Source organism: Urocitellus parryii, chromosome 2, assembly GCF_045843805.1.
Source record: "Urocitellus parryii isolate mUroPar1 chromosome 2, mUroPar1.hap1, whole genome shotgun sequence".
Lineage (NCBI taxonomy): Eukaryota > Metazoa > Chordata > Mammalia > Rodentia > Sciuridae > Urocitellus > Urocitellus parryii.
The window spans coordinates 169,746,820-169,773,452 of NC_135532.1; the positions used below are offsets into that span (position 1 = coordinate 169,746,820).

Genomic DNA, 26,633 nt, shown 5'->3' on the forward strand with positions numbered 1-26,633 from the left:
TCAGTGTCAAAAATTCCACCCAGTGTTAGTTTTTGTATCTAAAAACAAGATAAATTAAGATACTAAGAGAAAGCTTCATTGGATAGCATTCAGCTTATAAAACTCCCTTTTAAAAATAAATGATAAATGTAAGAATAAACTCATCAGTGGCCAAAGAGCTCCATATTTATGCCAAATTGATAAAAACCCAAAAGATATAACTACTCAGATGTTGAAATTATGTGCAAATTCTCTTCTGAGGACTGTCTCAACTTGGAAAACCAACAAATAAATATGTACACTGAGTCAGAAAATTATTTTAATAGTTATAAAACATTTTTTTACAGAATCAGTATAAAATAGCAATTGATTATTTTATAATTATCAGAATTATTTAGACTTGAGGTCTTGGCTAAGTGGGGCTGAAATCAACAAAAGGTCTTGGACTGTTGGCTCAGAAATCATCCTAAGAAGCCCACCCTGTTGATGTCTGTTGTGCTTAGCTCTCATGAGATGACCTGGTTCTTCTTTTAAAAAAAGGATCTCTCTTTATTCATTCTTTGGAGGCTTGAAGTGAATTCGGCAGCGTTCATTAAACACCTAAGATATTTAAAAAGAAATGAAAGTCATTTCAGCATAAAGCATATCTGGAATTAAATATGATTAGGAGGATGTTATCATTTTTGTTCCAAGCCAACAGAGTTAGCAAACAGAAGTGTTGCCTCACTAGGCCAAACTGACTTTCTAGGTAATAAGTGTACAAAAGGCCTTGATACAAATGCATGAGGTAATTTTAATATTTTTATATTAAATTACATAATTAATTACATTAAGAAAAATTAAGAATCTACTAATTTAGAAATTCACAAACATTTCAGTTCCATATTCCAGACATAGTTTGGACTTAAGTTTAAAATAAAATAAAGCTTTTTTTCTTCTTTTGTTACTGAGATATTTGTTCTACTTTTCCATCCTTCATATAAGAAGGTATACTTGCCAGGAAAACATGGCTGTACTCTATGGATTTATATAATTGATTTGTTTATCTTCCTAAAATGCAAAACAAGTAGTATATCATAAATGCTAAAAGTATGCTCTATGACTAAATGTCAATATGGGACTGTTAAATATGTTTTGGTACAGCTATTCAATGAAATAATCTTAAAAATGCTTAAAAGGGCCAGGTGCATGCCTGTAATCCCAGTGGTTAAGGAGTTTGAAGCAGGAGGATCATGAGTTCAAAGCCAGCTTCTGCCACTTAGAAAGATCCTAAGCAACTCAGTGAGACCCTGTCTCTAAATAAAACACAAAAAAGGGCTGGGGATGTGGCTCATTGATTAAGTACCCAGGGTTCAATTCCCGATACCTAAAAAAAGCTTAACAGGAAGATTTTTATGATCTGATTTGAAAAGATTTCCAAGATACATTAAGGGAGAAAAACTTAAGTGTGAACAGTATATTTCAGTTGTGTAGCAAAGGGGGAAATATATACATATAAAATTAAACAAGGTACAAATATATCAAAGCATGTACTATGCTTTCAGAGAGGAGAAGATAGCTTAGGGGAGAGGAAGTAAAGGCAGAATTTTTACTGCATATGGTTTAATATGTAAAAATTTTAAGAAAGAAATAAAAATTTTGAACACATGTCTGAAAATTTTAAGTGTCCAATTAAAAAGAAACTGCTAAAACCTAAAAGAATTTCTTCTCAGATTTACCTCTATACCCCACGTATGCTAAGAAACAAATTTTCAGGTTAAAAAAAAATTACTTCTGTTAGCTGCTGTTGATTGTGATAAAAATAAAAAAATCTACACAGAGCTTCTAAGGTACTACATGGTATTATTCAACTTCTAAACCTGAATGGTAGGTAAACGAATGCTCATTTGATTAACATTGTCTGAACTGTACATGTTTTCAGCATGCATATCTTAGTTAAAAGAAAACATGTAAAAAGTTTATGACTTTCTGACTGTTTCATTTTAAAATTCATTTCACTTCTGTTCCCAGCCCTGACACTTCCAAAGCTCAGACCAGAAAAGGCTTCAAACTAGTGCCCCTGACACACTGATTGGGATAATATAAACAACTGGCTGAGCCTCTCCAAATCCTCCTATATTATTTCCTAATCACTTTTGCTGGCTATTGTACCAGAGCTACATTTTCTGTTTCGAACAAGTAAAGCCATCACTTTTTGTGAAAAAGTAGAACCTATTTTCTTTACAACTACAAATGGTCTAGCGATATTTTTCAATTCTATGATGGTGTGAAAGCAATATACATTTGGAAGAAACCATAACTTCAAATCTTGATCTTTTCCCAGGCTAGCAATATGCAGAACAATTCTCTCAATGCTCAACTAATTGTAGTTTAATATAAGTATCCTGAGAACACTTAATTTAGGATAGGCTATACTATGATGTCTGGTAGGTCAAGTGTCATTTTCAACTAAGGATACTTTCAATTTATGATGGGTTTATCAGGATGTAACCCCATCATAAGTCAAGAGCATCTGTGATATCAAATCAAAACATGTTTCACCCTTCCTACTACATTTTATATATATCATAATCCTCTGCACTGGGTTTTACAAGATAGATATTCACTGTGCCCCTCTCCATCCTATTCCAAGAATAAATATTATTTTACCAGAGAATATTTCCAGACAAATGGTGACAAAATCTTTCAACTAGCCTAACCTTATTATGTTGATGGAAAGGACAGATGTAGTAAATTTTGGTCAAGAGGACAGGATGAAGAAATGAGATAAAGCAAAAAAAGTTATTTTGTATTTTGCAATTTATTCATGACTCAGCATGTTGTCAGTCTACTTTTCCCCTCAAGATTGATGTAATTATTAAAAGACAAAGGAAAAATAACATGCTATATATGTTAGTTACAAATAGTAGGTAGAAGATGACTTCTCTTGTGATAAAATATGTTTAGTGATTAAATATTCTTCCTTTTGCTTTTGTGTATCTTTAAAAGCATGACTAGTTCTGAAACAGTCAATCAAAGAAAAGGAAATGAAGAGGGAAAAACATTTACTAAATGGCAAGAGTTAGGAATCCAAGAGGCCAAGCCAAATGACCAGAAGCCAAGGCCTGAAACCCAAGGTAGACCTAGCCAGGGAGACAACAGTTAAGCCAAGAACACAGTTCTTTTCTTTTCCTGCTGGTATGCTATTCATACAAATGTTTCTTCCATGCTTCATATGCTCTATGTAATTACATCTAATGGGACTCCATGAATAGCACTACACTAGCACTACAGCAAAATAGCACTAGCACTATAGCAAAATGATCCTAGTAATAACCATGGCTTTGAATTCCGGATTCTGGTTCAGTTAGCCTCTCTCTCTTATAAGGGTTATAACCTATTCCATTAGTTAATTTCAAAAGATAAAACAGAATTTTCAGTTCATTCTTTTAGATTTAATAGGTTTTGCCCTTTGGAAATCTTTCATATTAGAAGTTTACAAATAAAGTCAGAACTCGTGGTTTTTGACTATACGTAAATTCCTGCGATCTGGTTCCCCAATCTAGTTCCTAATCAGAACCACAGGGGTGGTACAAAAGAACATGTGAACCTACAAGCAGTAAAAAGCAATTACCAGATAATAGTAAAGCTACATAAAATTAAAAAGTCATGATCAAATATATTAGAAGGCAAGAAACTAACAGGGTAGCTAATGATATGAAACTTTATGGAAAGGAATTATGTACAAATGGCTAATTTTAAAAATAATCTCTTTGAAGGTTCTCAGTTTACTGGAATAAAATTTTAAATATTAAATATACCCATAATTAGTATTAGGAGACATGTAATATCTCTAATTCTATTATCATGACAGATCACAGAATTTTACCATCTGCCTATAAAGCTTTTATAAGATGATTCTATGTACAAGACAATAGCACTCCACCCACCACCACCAAAAAAAGTCCTCAGCTGCTCATTAGTGCATGTTCTCTATTCTTCTTACAGCCTCCTGGCACTCATTTCACCCTGACTGTCCTTTGCTAGCTCAGTTTCCCTCCTATTTCTCTGCAATAATTGACACTATTTTATACCTTCCAGCTCCTGTCATTTACCACTTCTTCAACATTCAGTTCTGACTGCATCCATTTCAACTGCATGAAAGAAAAAAAAATGAAGTTATGCAACATACAGAGTTAAAACCAAACTTTATCATGTTTTCCCAACAAAATTAGCTGCTGCTCGCACAATCACACTATACAAACTACTGAACCATCAGCCTAGGTGTCTCCAACTGAAGACTGGATAAATAAAATTGGTTTATATACACAATGAAGTTTAATTCAGCCATAAAGAAAAATAAAATTATATCATTTGCAGGAAAATGGATGAAACTTGAGAACATTATTTTAAGTGAAACAGGCCAAACTCACAAGGTCAAGGGTCATGTTTTCACTCATATGTGAAAGCTAAAGAGGAAAAAGGAAGAGAAAGGGAGGTGGTCTCAGAAAAATCAAAGAGAGATCAGTAGAATAAAGGAAAGGAACCAGGAAAAGGAAGGAAGGGAAGGGAAGGAAAGGGGAAATACTGGAATGGTATGGCCAAATTACATCATTATATTGTGTGCATGTATGAATATGTAACCAAAAAGCCCATCATTTTGTACAACCATAATGCCCCAATAAAAACTGTGAAAAAAAATTTAAAAGAAAAATTGTTTTCAAACTTTGCTGCATATTAAAATCAATCACCGTGAGAGCTTTTAAAGATTCCCAAAGCCCTCTGATATAAGGAGGCTGATTCATAGTGGGATAGGGAGAGGGAGCATGGGAGAAATAGACAAACTCTAGATAGGGCAGAGGGATTGGAGGGGAAGGGAAGGGAAGGGGCATGGGGTTAGAAATGATGATGGAATGTGATGGTCATTATTATCCAAAGTACATGTATGAAGACACGAATTGGTGTGAATATACTTTGAATACAATCAGATATATGAAAAATTGTGTCTATATGTGTAATAAGAATTGTAATGCATTCCGCTGTCATATATAAATAAAAATAAAAGAAATACAAGGCAAGAGAAAGAAATAAAAGCTGTTGATATTAAAAAAAAAAATCCCAAAGCCCAGCGATGTAGCATATGCCTATAATCCCAACAGCTCTCGAGGCTGAGGCAGGAGGATCAAAAGTTTAAAACCAGCCTTATCAACTTAGCAAGGCCCTAAGCAATTCAGGGAGACACTGTTTCTAAATAAAATATAAAAAGGGATGGGGATATGGCTCAGTGGTTAAGCACCCTGAGTTAAATCCTTGGAACCAAAACCAAAACCAAAAAAAAAAAAAAAAAAACCCAAAGCCCAAACAGTTCAAAGAAGATATAAAAAAGGCCAATAAATATTATTATTTTCTTTTTGCAGGGCTGGGAATCAAACTCAGGGCCTCATACATGCTAGGCAAGTGCTCTACCACCGAAGTACATTCCCACACCAAAATATATATTTTTTTAAAGTTCAGTCTTACTCAGGTACAAAGAAATACACAAACAATAATATGAAAAAGTTTGATAAAACCTAATAACAGTGAGCAAGTGGGAAAAGATACACTCATACACATACTTTCAGTAGTGGTATAATTATTCCAATTTCTATGGAGGGCAAATTGGCAGGACTTATCAAAATGTACATTCACATGTCCTTGAATTCAACAATTCAAGTTCTAGAAATTGATTATACAACTATGGATTTGAACAATAGAGTGAAAAAAGAGAGTGGCCAGCTGATTTGGATAGAGAATTAAGAAAAAAGAATCCAGAAGGAAAACAAGGAGAGAAAAAGAGAAAACATTATATCCAAGTGATTTAGAAAGGTATGAATCTCCACACTTTGATCACAAAGAAACAGGTCTAAGACTAAAATGCTAAGTCTAACTTTCTCATTCAGTTTCAGGCTCAGATGACAGGACCCATAATACTCCTAGTCAAATCTGATCAGAGGGATTAGCAGCTAGCTAGTTTCAGGAAGAGGGTTTGAAAATAATCAAAAATTAGGAGAAAAGCTGAATGCAGGGGTTGGGGATGGGGGTGAGTGGCAAAGTGCTTGCCTAGCATGTGTAAGGCACTGGGTTCGAGTCTCAGTACCACATATAAATGAATGAATGAATAAATAAATAAATAATGGGGGAAAAGCTGAGTGCAGTGGCACACACTAGCAACTCAGGAGACTGAGGCAAGATTGCAAGCTCAAGGCCAGCCTCAGCAAATTAGTGAAACCCTGTCTCAAAATAAAAAATAAAAAGGGCGGGGGATGTAGTTCAGTGCCATAACACCCCTGGATTCAACCCCTAGTACCAGGTGAGGGAGCAGGGAAGGAAGAAGAGAAAAAAGCATGAACTATAGGCTGAAGGTTGAAGCTTCTGGAGTTTAGAACCAGAATGACTTTCTCAGACTAAAGCTGAGAACCAACTCAGACAAGAGTCAAGAGCAAAATGCCAGACAATGAGATAAGATCTGGGCAACCATGAGTCTGAGACCTAAGCCAAACACAGACCAATTAGGAAAACACTTTAGGCAGGAGGCTTGAGGAATTTGCATGCAACACTAATGAGGAACTTGATTTCTGATCAGTGGCTCCTATAAACTCTTTTCCTAGACTCAAGAACTAATCAAAATGTTCACAGGCCCATATGGCTAGAACTATGGCATGATGGGAAGGACTGCGTTTCTGACACTGGACCTTTACTATGGAGCAGTATCACACCTGAAGAAGCTCCTAAGCAACCTCAGTTTCAGATTTTAATGAACCATCCAGTCTTTCCCTCTCCCTCCCCCTCTCCCCACTCTCCACTCTGGCTCTGGATCTCATTCATTCATTTATGCTGGGGATTGAATAGAGGAGTGCTTAATCACTAAGCCACACACCCAGCCCTTTTGTTTTTTGAGATAAGGTCTCACTAAGTTGCTTAAGGCCTCACTAAATTGCTGAGGCTGGCCTTGAACTTATTATGATCCTTCTGCCTTAGCTTCCCTGGTTGCTGGGATTACAGTGTGCACTACTGGGCCTGGAAAAAATAGCAACCTTAATGGTGAAATGAGATGGACATCATTACCCTAGGTGCATGTATGATTGCAAGAATGGTGTGACCCTACTTTGTGTACAAACAGAAAAGTGAAAATTGTGCTCCATTTGTGTACACTGAATTGAAGAGCATTCTGCTGTCGTATATAACTGATTAGAACAACAACAAAAAAAGGTTAATGCTAATGAAATTGACCATTGAAAAATAAATGTAGGTGTCCTCTCTGCCCATATTCTCTCCTTTGGAATAATCATAATAAATAGCTGCTCACTGTGATTTAAAAAAAAAAAAAAAGCAACTTAAAAAAAAAGGAGGAGGAGGAGGAAAAGGAGAAGAGGAGGAAGAAAAAAGAAAAGGGGAGGGATTCAGTTGAAGAATGTGAAAATATGTCATCAAGGTGGTCTTCCTAATTTCTTAAATGTTTAAAGGGATGTTGTATAAAAAGGGTTTTAGGCTGTATAGCTCCAGAAGGATGATTAAGAAGCAGTATTTACATACTACAGGAGGACACAGTTTGCAATATATAAGAAAATCTTTCAACAATTAGAACTCTCCAAATAGAAGAAAGCACTGACACAGAAGATGCAGTCATCTGTTTTCCCTTGTGCCTTGAAGTAGTGGCAAAACAAATGGTAGAAACCATTGGTTGATAGGATATATAAAGAGGAGTAATGCAACAGTCCCAAAAACTAGAAAAGGAAAGGAAAGGAACTGTTACTGTCTACCAACCAATACGCTAGCTTTTATGTACATTTTATAAGGCAGTCCTCACCAAAAAATGAAAGCTTAAGAAGTTATTAAGTAGCTGGGCACAGTGGCCCATGCTGGTCCAAGCAAATGGAAAGGTTGAGGTAAAAGAATCATTTAAGATCAGTCTGGGCAAAATAGTGAAATCTCATCTCAAAAAAACAAAACAAAAATTATGAAGTATGAATCCCCATTTACAGACTGAAAATCAAGAAGTTTCAGAGCAATTAATTTACAATGTTGTAAAGAGCAATTAATTTACAAGGTAGATGGGAATTTTTCCCTTAAAGCCTCACAGTCTATACCACCCCCCCACCCCGTCATTTATAACATTGCAGATATTCATTACCTTGTACTATAATTATAATCAGTGCCACCAACAAACTGTTGCTTGAGATGGTTTTGAGGCTCTGGGTCTTAAACAGGTACACTTCCTTTTTAAAGGCCACTACTAATAGGTGACAGAAGTTACCTCATTGCTTACATACTACTCATGGTTGCCCTGTAGCCCACTATGCTCTCAGGCTAGAAAGTAAACCTTACAGACCTCATAGTTTGCTTTCAGACTCTTCCTTTCAGGCATCATCCTGACTTTTCCAGCCCTAAAGGCATAACGACCAGATGTGAGGGCTGAGCAAACTGTGTGACACAATCACTCCCAGATACTCAGTGAATTTGGCTCTTCACCGGCAACGAAGGTGTTTTTTCTAAGTTAAGGATTCAGATAGAGGGCAGGGAAGTTTTACACTGGCATTTCTTTTCTTTCTTTATTATATATATATATAATAAAGAAACATATATATATATATATATATATACACACACACACATATATATTCATACAATATATATATATATATATATATATATATATATATATATATATATATATATAGTATGTGGACACAATACCTTTTTTTTATTTTTAAGTGGTGCTGAGGATCAAATCCAGTGTCTCACATGTGCCAGGTGAGCACTCCACCACTGAGCCACTGCCCCAGCCCCTTACACTGGCATTTCTGTATATAAATAAAAGAGGCTTAAGCTGGGGTTATGGCTCAGTGGTAGAGCACTTGCCTAGCACATTGTGAGACACTGGGTTCAAACCTCAGTACCACATAAAAATAAATAAAGGTACCGTGCCTATCTACAACTGAAAAAAAAAAAACTAGACTCACTAAAGTAATCAGAATTTGGCTATTAGTCATAACCTCACATAAAGAAATTGACTGAATACAGAGTTGGAAGAGATGGATTAAAGTCCCAGCTCTACCACTTACGAAGCTTGTGACTTTTGGAGATGTCACTATCCCTGAATCTTGGTTTCCTCATATAGAAAATGAAGAGGTGGAGCATCCCTGAAAGCTCTCTTTTTGATTTCATAATCTTCACAGCAACTTGAAAATAAAAATTTTTAAAAATTCACATCTTTATTGCTTATGTACTACTCATGGTTGCTCTCTAGCACTCTGCTCTCCAGCTAAAAAGTAAACCTTACAGACCTCATGGTTTGCTTTCTAAACTCTTTCCTGCAGCCATCATCCTGCTGACTTTCACAGCCCTAAAGCCATAAAGACCAGATCTGAAACTGAGCACAGTGGTGCACGCCTCTAATCCCAGCAGTTCAGGAGTCTGAGGCAAGAGGATCGTGAGTTCAAAGCCAGCTCAGCAATTTAGCAAGGCCCTGAGCAACTAGTGAGACCCTATCTCTAAATAAAATACAAAAAGGGCTGGGGATATGGCTTAGTGGTTAAGCACCCCTGGATTCAATCCCTGGTACCAAAAAAAAAAAAAAAAAACACCCAGATATGAGGGTTGAGCAAACTGTGTGACACAATCTCTCCCAAGTACACAGTAGTTCAGTTTTGCACTTTGCTCTTCACTAACAAGAGTCATTCTGTTCTTTGACTTAATATGCAAAGAGTGATTTTTCAGTTTTTGATTGAAAAATCCTGCTGTGTACTTTCCTTTGTTAGCATCTTCATGAAATACAATATCCAAAGCTCCCTAGACTTTGACCAGTTTTACATAAATAATCTATAAGCCTACATGAACATCAAGGGTGGGGAAAAATGAACATTATAGCTTAAGTTCACTGCCCGAGGAATCCACCATGGTCTGATGAATGAGCAGTTATGGAACTCAGACCTGAAGCAGTAGTCATAAACAAAAAGAGTAACAAAAACATTGGCTGAGACCAGTATCCAGGGAGACACATTAAACCATGAAAGGGCCGCAGCCTGGCCTACTCCCCTGTGTGCACCACAAGAATAGGGCTTTTCCTTCTATTAACAGCTTGAGAGAGATGACAAGGTCCCCTTTTTGAAGTTGGGCTACATCTACTCAACAAAGGACAAATTTCACAACTGCTTAGTATGATAACACTGATTCTATTTCACACTGGATCTTCTATCTCCTGACACATAAGGATCTGAAAATTACCTACTGTGCCATCTTAATATACAAACAAGATTTTGATAACTAGACAATGGTCATGTGAGAAAAATTCCCTGTGAAGAACTGCAAATTCGAGGACAGCCCCAGAAACTCAGAGAGACCCTAAGCAACTAAGTGTTACCCTGTCTCAAAATGAAAAATAAAAACGGCTGGGGATGTAGCTCAGTGGTTAAGCACCCCTGGGTTCAATTCCTGGTACAAAAATAAAAGGAGTGGTGGATAAAGTGGTACAATATGTCTAACCTATTTCAAAAGCGTTCAGGGAAAGAATATGCTATGTGTTCAGATGTATGAGAGGGAGGGAGGAAGGAGGCAGGGGGAAATGAAGGGAGGAAGGAGGCAGGGGAAAATGAAGGGAAGAAGGGAAGGTAAAGAGAATGAATTGTAAAGCTGGTGGGGCAAAATGTAAATAAAAGGGGAACAGACAAAGAATACATTCAGTTTTTTACACCATTTTTGCAACTCTTCTGTAAGTTTGGTATTGGTCTATATTGAGCCTTTGTCTTTAGCATTGAGGAACAAATTAAGGAATGGGAATAAAACATGATTATGTGCTTATTTTGCCTACAGCTGCTATACTGAATCCATTTATGAAATCTACATTAATTTACCAGTTAATACCTAAATATAATAAAACAAAGTCCACTAAAAAATGAAGCATTAATCTGGTCATTTTTTTTTTTAAGTAATCATCTCCCACTCTGAATTGTGCATTTTAAAAACTGCCTTTATTTTGAAGGTTATGTTTGGAAAAACTCTGCCTGAGAAATGTACATTGTGTTCAACTTACCTTTGTCTGTTCTTTTCTAAGTTGCTTTAATAACGTTAAATCATCCAAATTCTTTTCTCTCTCTTCACGAAGGTTTTTTACTACTTCTGAGGTCTGGGCTATACAATTTTTAATAACTTTTTCCCTACTAGCATGAGCTGCCATCAACTAAAAGAACAAAGGAATAAAAAGGGAAAAAACAATCATATCAATTTGTTATATTTCAATGTTAAAAAAAATGCTTATTTTGGGACTTCAGAAATTTCATATTTTCTAAACCAAGGTATAAAAATTGAATCCATAGAAGACTGTGTTTCATCAGCTATATCACATAAAAACAGATAAGAGAGCACCTTAGAGGGTGGAAGTTATGCATCCTGGGCTATCTTCTTCCTCAGTATGCCCCCAGTATTTCCTGCATTTCCCCTGTTGGGCTTTTCATCTCAGTCTCCTTTACTTCTGTGTCCCTGTCTCTCCCCACTGTTCCATCAACTGGTTCCCCTACCCTACATCCACCCTTTGGACCACTTATTGTTATTTTTCCTCTCTTTTTTGTCTCTTCATTTTTTTTTCAGTTTCATATTTTCAACAAGGAAAATAAATTACAAATTAAGTGATATAGAGGTCTTTGTTACTATAAGGAAATTTGCCTATTAGAGCCTTTTATAAGGTTTTAAAGTGTTAAATATTGATGAAGAAAACTTATATACAAAGCACAGGTTAATAACTGCATCAATTGTGTGTGTTGATCAAAAGTAACAATATCTGACAGCACTCTTTAATAACCATCATCTTGAGTTGGGATTGTGGCTCAGTGGTAGAGTGCTTGCCTGACATGTGTGAGGCGTTGGGTTCGATTCTCAGCACCACATAAAAACAAATGAATAAAATAAAGGTCTATCAACAATTAAAAAAATATTTTTTAAAAAAGTCATCTTCGTGTACCAAATCTAATAATAACTGACATTTTTCATATATGAGAAATGCATTTTAGGTTTTAAGTAATACCTTCTTTATATAACTATTTTCCAATTTGATTAGCAAGGTAATGGTCAAGTTTGATCACAACTGAATTTTAATTAAACCCCCAAATGTATGCATTTGTAAAGTACTGTTAAGTGCATGAACTTTATCATTCAGTAATGATTTTTATAATTATCTTGAAAACAAAGAATGTAAAGCTAAGATTAAAGGGAATATTCTCTAATAACAAGGATTGCATTGAAATGGTTAAATATGAATACACTTTTAAGATTTGGAATTTCTAAAACTTGTGCTTCATTATAACTTTACATATCTTCTCCCATTTGGAAGTGTTGCCCTTAGAGAATGTAAGTACCTTCACAGACTTCTCCTTCCCCACTGAAACAATACTTAAGGGAACTTTGAGATACTTATGAGCTGGGTACTCTATAGGCCTGATCCCTGACACAAGGTACATGGAATAATAATAATAATAATAACCAACAATTTTTTGCAAAACACAGTGCAATAAGAAATTTATATTAAATTCACTTAATCCCTTAACAATCCTATAAATTAGGTTCTACCACCACACTATTTTACAAATAAGGAAACTGAGGCTGAGAGGTCATATAACATGATCAAGGTTACCCAGCTTAGAAAGTAGCAGAGGAGAGTTTAATCTAGATCTGAATCCATGTTGTCAACCTTGACATTATAAATCTTATGTTAACAGAAGATTTTAAATGGAAATGACTAAATAGTAGAGAGATATGGGGAGAGTATCACAAAGTGATCATAAATTTCTAGTTCTTTAGTCAGAGATACCCAAAGAAACTAAGTGAACTATCAAACAACCTTATGGTAAAATAGAATTTGGACCCACCTTCCTACTCCCAATTATTGAATTCTACTCTTAAAGTCCATACCTTGCAATTTTTTAAAACCATAAGACTTACCTGATCACTCAATAAAAGGACATACTTTAATATAACAGGAGAACAAAAGTATTAGAAATTAATGCTATGAACTTAACAGGTAACAATAAGCTTGTCCAGAACTGACATTCTTCATATATGAGAAATGCATTTTAGGTTTTAAGTAATACCTTCTTTATATAACTATGAACATAGTAACCTAGTGGTAGCAGACCTTAAAATAGCAAGCGACATTTGAAGAGTTTCCAAATTAAAGAAAGGATATATTAAACTATAAAACAATATTTAGCTATATCAGTATCTCATTCTGCCTTTGGAAATTAAAGAGAAATAAAGGAGGTCATGAAAAAATAAATAATTGAGAACCAGAGCCACAAGAAAAGACAATTTATCTGTGGTTTCCTTCTCTCCCATCTGCCATAAGCTTCTACTTCACTTCTTCATGAGTGAGGGAAAGAAGATATAAACTGTGTGAAGAGCTTAATTATTCTGTACATCATCTATTTGGCTTTTGGATTGATTCATTCTCATCCTTGCTCTTGTTACTGTCTTACTTTACTATTGTACTTTCCCCTTCACCCCTTTGTGCATCAGGTCTCCGGAAGAGAAAAACTGCAGACGAAGAGGTCAAAATAGTGACTGCTCTTATTCTTTAGAACCATTTCTTCACAGATTTGCACATAAGATCACAAATTCAATTTATAGAAACCAGATCAAAATCCTTATACACCCTCAGGTATGGGCAAAGAAACATGAAGATATCATTTGTTTATTCACAGTTTAGATATGGATTTCTTATTTTGCCTGAAAGAAAGTCATAGAAGAAGCACAAAACAGAGACTCAAAAAATAGACTTACAGACTCATAAAGTTGTTTACAGGTTTGGCTGGCATCGATTTTCCCTGCAAAGGAAGCTGTTGGAACCGTAGTGTTTAATTCATGTACTATTCTGTCATCAATTGTCCTCATCACCTTGAGTAATTCCTATATGTATTTAAAATAAAAGAATATAACCTGAATGGAGTAAGTGATAAAAATTAAGTATTTAAGCAGAAAACAAAAGTCTTAAACATTTAATAGCTTTTTAATTTAGGAATGTGAAAATCCAGTCAAATATAGTACAACCTAAGAAAATCTTTGTTACAAGGCTGACAGTCAAGTTATATAATAGTAGTTCTAAAAGCGGGCACCAAACCTGTCTTCTTGCCTCCACTACAGACGGTCATCTTAAGGAGTAAGACTGTTTTGCTCAAATTTAAATCCCATTTGCAGGCATGGTACTCAGCAAACAATGTGTGTCCTTCCCAATCTCCAGAACACAGCCAAACAAGGTTCGACTGATCCTGATTCCCACACATTTCTCCAATATCACCACCGTAACTGTTTGCTCTATGTCCTCTCAGTGATTACTGCAACACAGGTTTCTAGGAAGAAAACTTCTAGAAAAATGTAGTAATTAATTCAAATAAATTAATCTCTACCCTCTTAGCTTCTTAGTATTTGACTACGATCGTGTATTATTTTTGTGATACAAATAAGTAAAACAAAACATGCTACTAGAGATCAAATCTTGTCATGGGATTCTTCTTCACAAACAAGTAGGAATTAGTTTTCCTGTTCTTAGTAACCCCGACTCCCATTTCTGAAGTTTCCCCTGCCCCTCAAAAAGCATCCAATTTTCAAAATGCAAACCAAAGAAAAATAATAACAAAAGGGCAAGGAACTTAGAAGGCTGCTGAATACTGCCTGTACAACACAGTCCCTTCCCACTCTTCACTTGTTACTAGAGAAAGGATGGGTATCAGCTACAATCTGTCTTCATTTATAGTAAACTCTGGGATAAGTTTCTAGCAGTATACCCTTCTCTGTTTTATTGTTTTAAATTTACAGAAAAACAACAGCAAAAACCAACAACACAAAACAAAATCACCATGAATCATCAAGAAAGGAGAATTATGTAATATTATGTTGAAAATACCTAAGTTAACATATGAGGTAAGCACGTACTGAAAGCAGTTTTGCTTCAGTGTCTCCTTTAACATACAATCCTATTTCTTTTCTCAAACTTATATCCATGACTAAAACCCCTCCTTCATTTTTTCCTCAACCATTTGTTAAAACAAAAACGTTTATTATTAAAGTACTACCTTCATTTTAGAAATATCATTAAAAATTTTAAAACAAAAATCATCCAAAGTCAATCATTATGAATATATACTTTTTTTTTTTTGCATTGCTGGGATTCAACTCAGAACCTCACATGTGCTAGGCAAGGGCTCTCTACCAATAAGCTATATTCCCAGCCCCCATTATCAATTTTAATGTCTCTTTAGTCTTTTTTTTACATCTGTGAATATATTTTTAAAATTGGGTTACTATATAATCAAATCTTGCTTTATGACATTATACCATGAGCATTTTGCCTTTGTTACTAAAAATGCTTTGCCTAGCATATACAAGGCCCTGTGTTTGACTTCCAGTGCCACATATACAATAAACAGCTTTAAATGAACTGATCTTTTTGGATAGTTTCCTTTGGCTATTAAACCCTCAGTGAGCTTCCTTCTTTAAATAATGTAGTTACAGCACAATAGAGTTCATTCATTTATTAACTCTTCACTCAAAAAATATTTACTAATATCTACTATGTGTCAGGCACCATACTAAACACCTGGTACAGTGGTGAATAAAACAGAAAAACGGCTTTTTTGCTCCTATTGAGCAAATTACTGAAGGAGGAGACAGACAATAAACAAATTCTCCCCATGAACAATCTTACATACTGAAAAGTATGGTGAGAAATTACATAAGTGAAGGCCATGGGATAAAGCGAGACCAGCTAGAGCTGGGGGTTGCTTTAGGTGGACAGATCAAGAAAAGCCTCTCTGAAGATGTTAACATTTGAGTTGAAACCTGAATGATGTGAAATGAACCAACTAGATCTAAGGGAATAAGTCAAAAATCATGAGGCAAGAACAAACTTTGGGGTATTTGAAGACCAAATATGAAGGACAATATAGACTCTGGCAACAAATACAATTCTGTTCTAAATTAGGTCACAGGGTTTTAGATAAGTGAATGATGTAAAAATATAACTGTGGCTGCTGTGTGAAGAATGAATTGTAGAAGAGAAGAATGTAAATAGGGTGATCATTTAGGAGACTATGTATTTGGTGGTTTAGTAAAGAAATAAAGATGGTTTGATAAAGTGGTAGATGTAGAATTAGGAGAGGTAGTTGGAAGATAAAAATAATAGTATTTGCTGATGAATTGGTAGTGATAGATGAGAAAAGAAAATAGGATGACTTTAGGTTTGAGATCTGAGCAATTGAATATATAGAAATGTTGCTAATTGATGGGAGAGTCTGGGGAAGGAAGAGATTTGGAAGGACTGAAAAAAATCGAGAGTTCTGATTTAACTCACAGGATATATACAGTTAATTAGAGGTTACCTGGTATTGTGTTTAAAAATTATGATCTTTTGGGCTGGGGATTTAGCTCAGTTGGTAGAGTGTTTGCTTTGAATGCACAAGGCCTTGGATTTAATCCCCAGCAACCCCCACCCCCCCACACACACAAAATTATAATCTTTTACTGAAAATATTTATAGGAAAAAAAAAGATATGATGCCTGGAATGTGCTTCAAAATAATATGGCAAGAGGAGGCAAGTGGTAGTAGTATACTGACTGAATAGATGGAAAAAAAAAATGGCCATGAATTGATTGTTTGAGTTGGGGTTTTCAAAGTACTATTTTTTCTTTAGCATGTTTGAATTTTTTTAAAAAATATTTATTTGTTTATTTATTTATTTTTTAGTTTTTGGCAGACACAACCTCTTTATTTGTATGTGGTGCTGAGGATTGAACCCGGGCCGCACTCATGCCAGGTGAGTGCGAGCTACTGCTGAGCCACATCCCCAGCCCCTAGCATGTTTAAAATTTTGTCAAAAAAATACTTTAAGGCTGGTTGCAGTGACACATGCCTGTAATCCCAGTTGGCTTGGGAGGCTGAGGCAGGAGGATTGCAAGTTCAAAGCTAGCCTCAACAAAAGTGAGGCACTAAGCAGCTCAGTGAAACTCTTGTCTCTAAATAAAATACAAAAACAGGCTGGGGTTGTGGTTCAGTGGTGGAGTGCCCCTGAGTTCAAACAAACAAACAAACAAAAAAAAAAAACTGTAAAAAAAAAAAAAAAGTTCTGTTTTTGACTTGTTCAGTTTGAGTTATCTGTTAAAGTATCTGAGAAAGTTAAACATAGTCTGACACTGCTCAGGCTAGAATTACATGAACAAATTTATGTTATTTAAAGTCATGACACTTGAGGAGCTACAGATATAGCTCAGTCAGTAGAGTGCATGCAATGCACAAGGCCCTCAGTTCAATCCCTGCACCAAAAAAAAAAAAAAAAAAACAGAGAGAAAAGAAAAGTCATGACCTTTGAAAAGGTCACTGGGGAGATTGTAGGGAATGAAGTGGACCAATGATCAAGAAGAAACTAGTGGGCTGGGGTTGCAACTCAGTGGTACTGGGTTCAATCCTCATCACCACATAAAAATTTAAAAAAAAAAGATATAGTATCTAACTAAAACTAAAAAGTAAATATATATATAAAAAAAAAAGAAGAAGAAACTAGTGCCTAAAAGTAGAGGGGAAGTCTGTGATATCAAAGTAGTCGAGAAAAGCAAGGTTTAAGAGGGAATAATAAATTCCACTTAATTTTATTATGAAGTCAAGAATCACATGGACTGGCCAGGCACAGTGGTACACGACTATAATCCCACAACTTGGGAGGCTGAGGCAGGAGGATTGCAAGTTCAAACCAGCCTCAGCAACTCAGTGAGGCCCTGAGCAACTTAGCAAGACCCTGTCTCAAAAAATAAAAAATGGGCTGGGGATGTGGTTCAGTGTTTAAGCACTACTGGCTTCAATCCCTGGTACACCCCCCCCCCTCAAAAAAAGAATTACATGGTCTGACCTTGATGAGAGCTATTTAACAGAATGTTAAATGACTGAAATTTTGATTTGGCCTAGGTGCACAGAGTGAGAGAAAACATGGTGCAAGATGGGGTCCACTATTATAGGTTATATTATAGGTTGTTAGTATTTCTTGAGAACCCCAGACAATCAAAAGTGTTCTAAGTATAGTGGAGTTACATGATCATATTTGGGTCCTGAAATGACTGTAGGTGTTAAGAATGGAAAATGGATTGCAGAAACAAGAGTAGAAGAGATCAGTTAGGAAACTGATAACAGTAATCCAGGTGAAAGATACATAGCTTAACATTTCCCAATTTTTATTGACTCTGAACTTCAACCAGTTATGAGTTTCAACACTGGCTATACCTTAATCACTACAAACAAATTCCCCTTCAATAAAACAATATGGACATACTACTAAAGTCCATACTTAACAATGAGAGTTTTCCTGCATTAACTAGGTAATGAATCAATTTTGCAGTCTTACAAATAAAACCTACAAATGTGGACTATCAAATATATCGATTTTTCTCTGTGTACTACTGAATTACCAGTGTATGATCTACAGCTTGTCTTTTAATATGGCAGATACTAGTCACATATGGTCATTAAAATAAAACAATTTAAAATTAATTCCTCAGTTGCACTAGCACATTTTAAATGCTGAAGAACGAGATATCACTATGTTGATAGCATAAATGTGGAGTAATTCCATCATCACAGAAGATTCTACCGGATAGTACTGTAATATATAAAATAAAACAACCATCTCTAAACTGGTAAAGGACTTGTTCAGAGGTTGCTGAGAATTATAAGCTGTAAATAGATTTCAGAGAAAGATGTAAGGCTAAAAAGAAGGGAAGGAAAGAACTATAAACCACTTCAGCAGGCTTAGTTTCCTTTCAGTGGGAAAAATACCAGAGCTCTTAAAGCAACTCCAGGAGGGTCTAAGGAAAAGGCTAGGTGGCCCTTACAGACTGAGAACAAATGAACATGAATGTAGGCACAAAAGTGTTGTCTTTAAAATCATTTCTATCATTCATAGGGAATTACCGACTACCTATACAATGCCTAACCCCCAAAGCATTTTCCCCCTGCCTCCCCCTTACAGAAAACATATAGAAGACATCCCTGAATAGACATCATACACAATAAACTGCATGTCCACAGAGGTAATACCTAAATATAGTTCAGTGGTTCTGTGCAGTAAGTCAAACAATAGCAAAAGTAACTTCAAATTTTGTAGTATCCCCAACTTCTCCTTTTTTTGGTGGGGGTGGGGAGGGGAGGAGGTGGGGGAGTGGGAGTGCTGGCATCTAACCCAGGGCCACTTGCATTGATGCTAAACAAGTACTCTACCATTCAGCCTTTACCCCCAGCTCCCAGATTCTCCTCGGATCTTTCCTAAAACATGAAGAGATCTGATAAATCATGAATTCTCTCATTTTAGGTTGATCCTTTAAAAATTATTCAGGTGCCTTCTGAACTGCATTTTTTTCTTATCTCTGTGGGGTAAAAAATCTCATCCTGTTAGAAGGCAATTTACATACTGAAGGTGTGTCCATATTTAGTGGGGAGGACTAGTGAAAATTTTCTACTGCCCATACAATTATACTACAATCTATTCCTAAGATTAATCTTTAGATAAATTCCTTTTATTACTTGGGGCAGTTTTTAGGGCATATAAGGAGTGAGAAAGCGAAACTACCAAGTATACTAGAACTCACGTAACATTCTCTCCGCCCCCTTTGCCTGAGTACCTGAAGTAGATCCCATTCACAAGATGCTTTTCCCAGGCAAACTTTGTTCTTGAAACCCTGCTTTTAGAGCAATCTTACACTGTGTCCTTCCCTACACCCCAATTCTGAAACACAGACTGCCTGCAACTATAGGAGTCTCTGACAGTCAGACCCTTCAGACAGGAACAGAGCACCACTGTGTAAATGTTAAAAAAGAATCTATTCAGTATTTATCTAATTACCAAACCCATCATATGCAAATGAGCAAATATTCCTAATATAAACACCAAGACTTAAATATTCTAGGAAGGAATACTTAGTTGATTTTGTCTAGGTGATACAGGAACTGGGTCTCCAATAGGGTCAAGAGGAAGGGATTTCAGAGTGGTAACAACAACAAAAAGCACAGAAATGACAAAAAGCATGATGTGTTCATGAAAAAGGAAGTTGAGTCTATGTGGCTAGACAGTAGGGCTTAAATGCCTATCACACATGGAGATGGGATAGGAAGACAATCAGATGTGAATATGGGTGGTGGTAAGAGATTTGTCCAGTGAGGAATTTTGGGACTAGATTTTGAAATGTCTTACCATGTTTAGTCCTTTGAACCTTGCTATCTAAACCAAAAAAAAAAAAAAATGGACAAAGGTTTAGATTATAAATTTCAGAAGATAATAGTATAAAGCCACTATATTATGGAAATTAGGTTGGAGAAACCAACCATGATAGTACCCTGTTCTTGGACTTCAAGCCTCCAGAACTGTGAGAAAGTAAATTTCTGTTGCTTAAGCCACCCAGTCTGTGGTATTTTTTTATGACAGTCCTAGCGGACTAACACAGTATACAATAAATGTTGAATGAATTTTAAAAAGGGATTCTAGGCCTCAGTTTTAAGCATTCTAAGAGAATGAATCTTCCTAAAGTGCCTCTTTGTTTATCTCACCCACTCTGCTCAAAAATGATTCCCCCATTCTCACATTTGGCATTTAAGGTCTCCCACATTCTGATTCTAACCTTTGTATAATCACAATGTGGCCCTGTGCAACTCCTATATTCTAGCAAGTGAATTGCTATTCCCCCCAACATGGTCATGTGCTACACAACGTTTTAGTCAAGATCACAATATATGGTGGTTTCATAAAATCATAGTGGAGCTGAAAAATTCCTATCACTTAGTGATGCTGTAGTCATTGTAATGTCATAACACAATTATTCGGGTGTGTGGTGATACTGCTGTGAACAAGCCCACTGTGCTCCCAGTTATATATAAGTACAATACACAGAATTAGGTACAGTACATAATATCTAACAATGATATGTTGCTGGGCATGATGACACACAGCTGAAATCCCACAATTCACGAAACTGAGGCAGAAGGATCACTAGTTTGAAACCAACCTTTGCAACTTAGTGAGCTCTTGTCTCAAAATAAAAAATAAAGGCCAGGCGTGGCAGCGCATGCCTGTAATCCCAATGGCTTTGGAGGCTGAGGCGGAGGATGGTGAGTTCAAAGCCAGCCTCAGCAACAGTCAGGTGCTAAGCAACTCAGTGAGACCCTGTGTCTAAATAAAATACAAAATTGGGCTGGGGATGTGGCTCAGTGATTGAGTGCCCCTGAGTTCAATCCCCAGTAACAAATAATAATAATAATAATAATAATAATAAATAAAAGAAAAAGAAAAAAAGCGCTGGGGATGCAGCTCAGTGGTAGTCTCTCGATTCAACCCCTCGTACCTCAGGAAAGAAAAAATACATATATACATACATACTATATTTTTTATTGTTATATTAAGGTATATTTCTCCTACCTACAACAGCCCATATATGTATTTTTACTGCATCTCTTGAGTGTATCAGGATGCCATAAGTGATTAACCTATATCATCTAGGTTTGTCTAACTACAGTCTATTATGTTTGCACAATAATGAAATCACCTAACAATACATTTCTCAGAATACACCCCCTCATTAAGTGACTCATGACTGTACATAAAATTTTTAGCCAACATACTACTACCATGGCCTAGAATTCTACTGGTGTTATCAAACTAAGATCCAACTCAGTTATCACCTCTTGATTTATTTTTCTCTAAACTCTCCTACCATTTTATTCATATTTTTGGTCTCTTTTACATGTTCTATATTCCTTGCTTGATACTCTGTCCACTAGCATTTCTCCAAGTGCCTGGTAGCTGGTAAGTATCTGGTATGGACTAAATTGTGTCCCACCCCACTCCCAACCCTCAAGTTAAGGTTGAAACTCTAATCCCCTGGAGACAGGCCTTTAAGGAAGTAATGAAGATGAAATGGAGTTCATAGCCAGGCTTGGTGGAACACATATGGAGTTCCAGCTACTCAGAAGGTTGAAGTAGGAGAACTGCTTGAGCCCAGAAATTCCGGATCAGCTTGGAAAACATGGCAAGACCCTACCTCTTTAAAAAATAAATAAACTGGAGGTCATAATAGTGGAGGCCCTAATTCAATCAAACTGGCATCTTTATATGATGAGGAAGAGCCATCAGGGATCCTCCTTCTCCATCTGTGTACAGATAAGGGTGAGAAAGTGACTATGTGCGGGTCAGGAAGAGAAGCCTCAAAGAAACCAACCATAACACCCTGATCTTGAACTTCTAGCCTTCAGAACGTGGGGGGGGGGGGGAGTTGCCTAAACCACCCAGTCTGGGAATATTTTGTTTTGGCAGCCCTATTAGACAAATACAGTACACACAAAAGTTGAACGAATATTAAAATGGGACTGTAGGCACTCAATTTTAAACATTCTTTAAAAATTTTATTTCACTTTAGAAACAGATATTTTCCAGGAGTTTTCTAATTCTTAATTTTCACAATGGGGGAAAAAATAATTACAAAAATTCAAAATTCTTTAAAAACCTCCTAAACTTTAAAATATTTAAATATGAAAAAAAAAAAACAGCTGCAGGGGTGGTAGTGAACTACCTAAGAATGGGCAAGAGGGAACTTCTGGAGGTAACAGCATTTGATGAAGGTGTGCAGCAGGTGTAGGTCAACGTCAAACTCTTTGATCAGAACTCTCTAAGATTTGTGTACCTCACTGTATGCAAAATTTACCCCTCTGAATTAGCAAACAAATATTGAACTCTAGTTAATAAAATGCAAGCTGACATGTTTAGGAGTAAAGTATACTGATATTTGCAACTTACTTTGAAATACACTAAAAAAATCAGGTAGAATGATTGATTGAGGGATGGATAAATGGATATATGGTAAAAGCAAATAAAGCTGATAACTGTACAATACAGATGGTGGATACATGAGCATTCATTCTACAATTCTTTTAACTTCTCTGTAGCATTTGAACATTTTCATAATTTTGAAAAAAAATTCACCTAATCTTTTAATTTTTTTTAATTAAAGATGTACACAATATCTCTATTTTGTTTATTTATTTTTACATGGTGCTGAGGATCAAACCCAGTTCCTCACATGTGCGAGACAAGTGCTCTGCCACTGAGCCACAACCCCAGCCCCAGCTAATCTTTTTTTATTAATTTTTTTTTAGTTATACATGGACACAATATCTTTGTTTATTTATTTTTATGTGGTGCTGAGGATCGAACCCAGGGTTTCACACATGAGAGGCAAGAGCTCTACCACTGAGCCACAACCCCAGTCCCCCAAGCTAATCTTTTAAATAAAAAAATACACGAGGCTGGGTATGCCAGCAAATGCCCATAATCCCAGCAACTCAGATGGCTGAAGCAGGAGGATCATAAGTTCTAGACCAGCCTCAGCAACTTCGTAGTCTCTGTCTAAAAATTTTTTTAAAAGGCTGGGGATGTAAGTCATTGGCAGAGCAACCCTGGGTTCAATCCCTGATATTATAAAACAACAAGAAAACATGACTTTCTATTTTTCTTCCACAGTATTCTGTATAGTGCTTTCCATTCTTAAGATACTTACATGCAAATTACAGTGATTATTAATAGTCTTAAAAATATGAACTTTAATTAACAATTTGTGCAAATATAAGTCAATCATGTTTAAAAAATTTTACCAAACTCAACTAAACCTAAATATTACACTTAAATTTTACACTTTTTTGGGGGCAGCACCTTCACTTATGCTCTTGTTTACTACATTGTCTGTCTCTGAGGAAGTGGGGCAAATGTTAATATCCATTTTCAAGGAGGTTAAATGATATACCAAAGTTAGCTCTGGTAAGCCATATCATCTGAATTATAACTTAGGATATTCTTAAGGTATTATAAACTATACATTTGGAAAAGTTCTAGAGGAAACTATCTTAAAAACCTTCCTCAGGTTTCATTGAGACCAATTTTGTGATATATATATATACATATATATACATACATACACACACACACACACACACACACACACACACACACACACACAGAAAATGGAATAGTTGGGAAAGATATGTTAGCTTTTGCCTCATTGAAATCTTATCTGGCCAGCCAAAAGGAAATCAAAGTGTTCTTTAAACAGAGGCACCAGGGAAGCCCTCTCTCTCAGGATGAAATAGGGAGAGAAGGAGCAGGGTGGTACTTGAGAGGCATGCAATAACAGATGATCACCCTCACACTATAGGATAGGAGGTATGAGTTAAGAAAAGCCAAAAAGCAGCAGCTATAGAACACAGGGTGTTCAGGAAAGATGAAACTTCAAGGGGATGAATGGCTGACAAGACCACAGCTAGGCAGCCAACACCTAAGTCCTCTGAGCTGGGAATTTCTACCCCAAATTTTCCTAAATTAACTCCTTCTCTAAAGCGTAGCCCTCAGCAGGGGATCATTTTGCAAACAGGGGACATTTTATTTATTTATTTATTTTTAATGCATAGATTTTAAAATGCTTTTATTAGTAGAATAGGGGTATAGCTCAGTGGTAGAGTACTTGCCTACCATGTCCTAGGCCCAGAGTTCAATTCCCAGCATTGCAAAAGAAAAATGTTTATTATAAATAAGATTGTTGAATTGAACTGCAGAGTCCTGGCTATCCTTTGGATGTCTTAAAAGTATGACAAATTCCCTTTGCTTTTGCTTTTTCTTATTATATTAGCAGCAGCCTTGCCTAAGACAACAAACTCAATAAATGTCTTTTCTAGGACTTCCTGTCCCTATGAACTACAATGAGTAACAGGCTTAGGAAGATGGCCTAGAAGGAAAAAAACACAACTTTTCTTTCCTTTTTTTTTTTCCAGGACTGGGGATTGAACCCATGGGTGCTTTACCATTGAGCTATATCCTCAGCCCTTTTAATTTTTTGAGACAGGATCAAACTTATCAACCTCAAACTTGTCATCCCCTGCCTGAGCCTGCCCAATCACTGGGTTCACAGGTGTATACCACTTCACTAAGCAAAACTGTCATTTTAGGCATTTATTCTGAATTCTACCTCTTATGGATTGAGATAAATTATTTCAAGTCTCAGGACCTTATTTTCCACAGTTCAATAACAAATAACTTTCTTAGCCTGGCATGGAGGTGCTTGCCTAGAGTCCCACCATATGGGGAGGCTAAAGCAAGGGAATCACTGGAGTTCAAAAGTTTGATAACAGCCTAGGCAACATATAGAGACCCTGTCTCAAAAGTGGAATAAATAACTCCCCTCCCCCCCCCTCAGTACTGGGGATTGAACTCAGGGCCTTATGCATGCAAGGCAACCACTCTACCACTCAGTTATACCCCCAGACTCCAATACTTTCTTTGGCAGGGGTAGAGTGGGGTGGTGGATATGTACTGACTGGGAATTGAATGCTGGGGGGAGGGCAGGGGTGGCATTTTAGAACCCAGAACATCTAACTACAGAATCAATGTTCTTTCTTATAAACCTTAAGGCTACCACTGCTCAATTACACGAGTTACATCATAGTACTAAGGTGACAAGACCAAGGTCACAACTAAACCAGTTAACCTCAAATATGTATTATACTTTGGAATTCAACAGTCTTTTGTCCATCCTATTAAAAATGTTGACAAGTATTTATGCTTATTGGGCACTCTGATCTCATTTGAGGTTGGCTGCTGTGATTGGGCTGATCTAGTCTGAGGAGCACATGAAATGAATAATGATGCAGATAATAGTGGAAAGACCCCATAAAAATTTCTTTGACCAAATGCTGTCAACAACTTCATCTGTTGAGGATGTCTTCAGGACTATCTACATAGAAATCTTTCTAAGAACAAAGCTTACTACAGATAGATCAATGGCACATGAAGTGATTTCTCAATATCTTTAGTTTAAAATATTTTAAGGTCACGATTTTTAAAATTACCTCTGCAGCTACTTATGCCTGCATTGGAACGGATAATTTTCACAGCAACTTGATAAAAATCTAGAGATACTTGTTCTTTAATTCAAGCGTTAATAAATAATCCTGGGGCCTTCAGTGTTCTAATATAAAGATACAGCCTTTTTGCTGTAGGAAAGCAACAGTACCAGAACGGGTATGAATCAGAATTAATCTTCCCTCCAGGCGTCCAAGCTTTCTGTCTCACCAAAAAAGGAAACTGAGCCAAGTGTATATCAAGTAAACAAGCGGTCTTCCACTTTCTTCTCTCCCACAAAGGCTTAACTTAAAAGGAGAGAAATAGCAGAGGCTGGGAACTGCGGCAGAACTGTTATAATGCCTACTTACAGAGCTCAAGCTCTATTTCACCACCGCGGACTAGCCCGACGCTTCCTGGTCAAAACTGCGCCGCAGAGGGAGAACTAAGACCCCCCCACCCCTAACCCCACATTGAGCAGCTTCGTTCCCAAGGCCAAACCCCGCGCCCCCCATGACCTCCAATGGCTAGGAAAAAAGCCTTCAACCACCCGCTTTATCCACAGCGGATCCATACGACCTCCCAGGCTACAGCAGGGATCAGAGTCTGGAGACAAATGGAGGAGCACGTTTGGCTACATGAGGAAAACCCCATCACCTGGAACTCGGCGAACTCCTCACAGTTCACACCGCCACTGGGCGCCGCCATATTGGACGAACGCGAGGACCCCGACACAGGCCA

The 26,633-nt window shown here is 36.6% G+C and overlaps 1 protein-coding gene across 2 annotated transcripts; it reads right to left on the bottom strand.

The window, feature by feature from the left end:
* Positions 1–278: 278 nt before the first annotated feature.
* Mix23 (mitochondrial matrix import factor 23) lies at positions 279–26,633 on the bottom strand. 2 transcript variants are annotated; one of them, XM_026394830.2, is made up of 5 exons: positions 26,550–26,633; positions 13,765–13,890; positions 11,027–11,173; positions 4,053–4,112; positions 279–579 (listed from the first exon to the last, which is right to left on the bottom strand). In XM_026394830.2, exons 1-5 carry the CDS (start codon positions 26,598–26,600, stop codon positions 529–531), a joined length of 435 nt encoding a protein of 144 aa, XP_026250615.1. In that variant the 5' UTR covers positions 26,601–26,633; the 3' UTR covers positions 279–528. The 2 variants fall into 2 exon arrangements, with proteins under 2 accessions (XP_026250615.1, XP_026250624.1); XM_026394839.2 differs by lacking the exon at positions 26,550–26,633 and adding an exon at positions 26,264–26,284.

Bases quoted from the DNA above. Each gene is read 5' to 3' on its own strand.
- Mix23 (XM_026394830.2), bottom strand. From the start codon at position 26,600: ATGGCGGCGCCCAGTGGCGGTGTGAACTGTGAGGAGTTCGCCGAGTTC. The intron at 13,891-26,549 runs GTGATGGGGTTT...AAATACATATAG, and splicing joins AGGAGTTCGCCGAGTTCCAG to GAATTACTCAAGGTGATGAG. The intron at 580-4,052 runs GTATAAAATAGT...TAAATATCTTAG, and splicing joins TAAATGACAGGAGCTGGAAG to GTGTTTAATGAACGCTGCCG.